Genomic DNA, 3287 nt, shown 5'->3' on the forward strand with positions numbered 1-3287 from the left:
TGGTGATATTTGAAAAATTGTTATTTTTTAAAAATAATTTACAATAATCGCGCACATTTTTTAAATGTTAGTTCTACAGGGCGCCGCTGAAAGAGTATTTTCAGTACTAGCGGACACTAACCTACCTGCCACGTGCTAGTTCTTAACCTATAAATTCCTGCAAATGGTACAAACTAGTGATCGCCTTGTATATAACTTGACTTAAAATCGGTAAATAGTAACTTTAAAAGCGATTTAGATACGCAATTATGGATGACAATTATAATTATCTTCTTAATTATTCAAACAGTAAGTAAACAAAATGAAGTTACGTGTGAACGAGACATAATAAATTAATAATTGCAACTTAATTTTATTTTTTAATTAATTTTTGGAAAATTTGTAGTTGTTAAGTTTTTTCAGCAGGAAACTCGAAGGTTCTTCAAGACGGATTCCTGCTTTCGGTAGATAGGCTTAGGCCTATCTACCAAAAGCAGGATTCTCGGCGAATTTCTGCATTAATATTTAGCCTATCTACAGTTTTGCATATAAATAATTGGAATTCGCAATTTTTTTTTTGTTTTAATGAATAGAGCATGTCCGATTTACCCAAGAACAGTACTTTTCTTTTCAAAAAATCTCATGCGTTAAAAGGTACAGATGCAAACGCGTTTTATTTAATATCTCGGATCGTGTAAAATGTAGATGAGTGTTTCTTCATCAGGACGGCAGAATAATAGATCGCCTTTCTGAATATTAAAAAATGCTATAAACCACTATCATTATATATTTACTGGAACCCTTAAAAATTCAGCAGCTGGTCCTTAATTGGTCAATTATTTTCCACGAGGCAGGGAGGCAATATTTTAGAGTCGAGTCTTGTAAATTGAGGACCTAAAATATTCTCTTGTTCCAGGCTGCTAACAAGGGTCTGGTGATGGTCACATTTTACAACTACTTCGTGAAGTGTGGAGCCGAGGCCAGCGTGACCGACGTTGCAGAACACATTTATCACATTAGGAATTTAATTGGAGTGGACCACATTGGAGTTGGTGGAGACTTCGACGGCATTAACAAGTACGTAAAGGTCTCACTATGATCCGGAGAAAATAAAACAGCGCTCCTTTTTTAATAAATAATTTTATTGTTAAATTTTATTTTATTTTATTTAGAACCCCTCGAGGACTCGAGGACGTTTCCAGGTATCCAGAGTTGTTTGCAGAGCTTCTTCGAAGCGGAAAATGGACTGTACTTGATCTCAAAAAAGTAGCCGGATTAAATCTATTGAGAGTTTTGCGGCAGGTTTGTAAATAATATTTTCAAGTCTTCAAAAGGCTTTTACTTTAGAAAGGTTCAGAAGACATTTGTTTTCTGAAGGACCCTCAAGAGTTCCAATAAAATGAGACAGCTAACTTGTTCCTTTTTTTAATTTTTTTATTGATATTTAGGGTTTTCGCCAACTCCTTAAAGTTTTACAAACATTTCCCATAAGAAAAATCCGTTTTTGTGAATTTTCGAGATAATGATAAATATTTAGCTTATGTTTTTTTTCTCTTAAAAATTTATATTTATTTAAGTTATAAAATAGAAATGAAAAATTCGTATTTAAATTTCACCTGCCTTGATTTTTCATATAGAATTCCAAAAAACACCTTAAGTGAAAAAAGATGTTTTGCATATTCTCTGTATTATTCTGAATCGTTTAACTTGTTCTCAGATTTTCAGTTCCAGTGGGAAAAGAATTATTATTAACAACAATAAATATCTATAAACAGATTTTTATTATTTATAACTATCTTTTCTTAGAAAAATGCTAGAAAGTGGAGGTTTTCTTTCAAAATTCTCAAAAATAATTTATCTTTTAACTTCGGGTGAGGCAATAGTTAATACAACCTAAAATCATATCTATTTTTAACAAAACATTATTGTTTATAACTGTTTTATTCTGAAGGAATGCCAAAAAATTGCAGTTTTATTAAATTTATAATTTTTGTCAAATTTTCATTTAAAGCAAGGCAATAATTAAATGAAGTTACATTAATTATTATTTAAATTAATTCATTAATTACAATATAAATAGATTTTCAAGAATGAATAACTTGTTTTAATTAAGTTTTAGTAAATTTTATAGCTTGAAGGAGATTCAGAGGCCTTTTTTGGCGAAACCACAAAAATCCTATAATTAAAAAATGTATATATTACGAGTTTTCGACGCTAATTACTTTTGATTCTATTTCTTATCTGTGCAAATTTGACGCAGTGTATACAAAATATTAGTTTTTTTCTTTTTTTTCGGAATGTTAAATTGTTTTCTCCTTTTCAAGCAAAGCAAATAAATAATAATGTAAATTTAAATAAATCTTATAAGCAATTTATTATGGTTTATAACAATATTCTGTTACCATTTAGCATAGCTAAAATTTTTCGGGAAATTTGCAATCTTTTTTCAACTTTTCACTTAGAATGATGTAAGAGTCAATCAAAAATTAAGAATAATAATTTTTTGAACAATTTATTATTATTTTAAACAATATTTTTAGCAATGCTGGAAAATTATCTATAACTACCTTATTTTAGAGTCATAATGTGAATTTTTAAAAAAATAAGTTTGAAATTTTTTAGTTTATAGGGTTCGCGATAACCGAAAATATAAATTTTTTTTATTCAACAAAAAATTGGTAAGGTGAGAGCATAACAATTCGACAAAAAATTTTTGGTTCATTTTGTTGTTTCAATTATATTTTTCAAAACCTAAATATTACACGTAGGATTTTAGAATAAACATTAATTAAAATTCACCTTCCTGATTAGTGACAAAACAATTTTTTCCAGATTTTTCTCGCAGCTGTGTGTCACGTAATCTTTAAAAGCTTATTTTTAATTAATTTTAAAGCTTAATTTTAAAGCTTATTTTCTATTCCTAAATTGAAGGTCACACTTTTTATATATCTCTTAATTGAAAGTAAAAATCCAAGCAAGCTTGTTAAGAAAATGTTTCGATTTCACGTTTATTTTTAATAACAAACAATTATTAAATTATGATCAGTAACTCTTAGAAAATTCGTTTATTTCTTAGTTTCAGTAGACAAACATGTATTCAATCATTTTGGTGTTCCTTAAGGTGGCTTGTGCGTTTGGTGCCGTACAATGTGGGGGGCACTGTGGGGGCTATCTATCATGCGATCAGTCTTTATTTGAATTTTATCGATATACGCATATTATAATGTCATCTTAATAAAAAAGTAGAAAACGACCAAAAAAAGTGACAGAAACATATGATATGATATGATATGATATGCCTCAGATAG

The 3287-nt window shown here is 28.8% G+C and overlaps 1 protein-coding gene across 1 annotated transcript in view; it reads left to right on the top strand.

Moving 5' to 3' along the window:
- Window positions 1-3287, top strand: part of LOC117170040 (dipeptidase 1-like) — a 140683-nt gene that overhangs the window by 136591 nt on the left and 805 nt on the right. The window contains exons 6-7 of the mRNA XM_033356559.1: window positions 896-1056; window positions 1152-1281. Of these exons, the coding sequence (XP_033212450.1) occupies window positions 896-1056; window positions 1152-1281 (291 nt within the window). The remainder of the gene's footprint in view (window positions 1-895; window positions 1057-1151; window positions 1282-3287) is intronic.

Source organism: Belonocnema kinseyi, chromosome 3, assembly GCF_010883055.1.
Source record: "Belonocnema kinseyi isolate 2016_QV_RU_SX_M_011 chromosome 3, B_treatae_v1, whole genome shotgun sequence".
Classification (NCBI taxonomy): Eukaryota; Metazoa; Arthropoda; class Insecta; order Hymenoptera; family Cynipidae; genus Belonocnema; species Belonocnema kinseyi.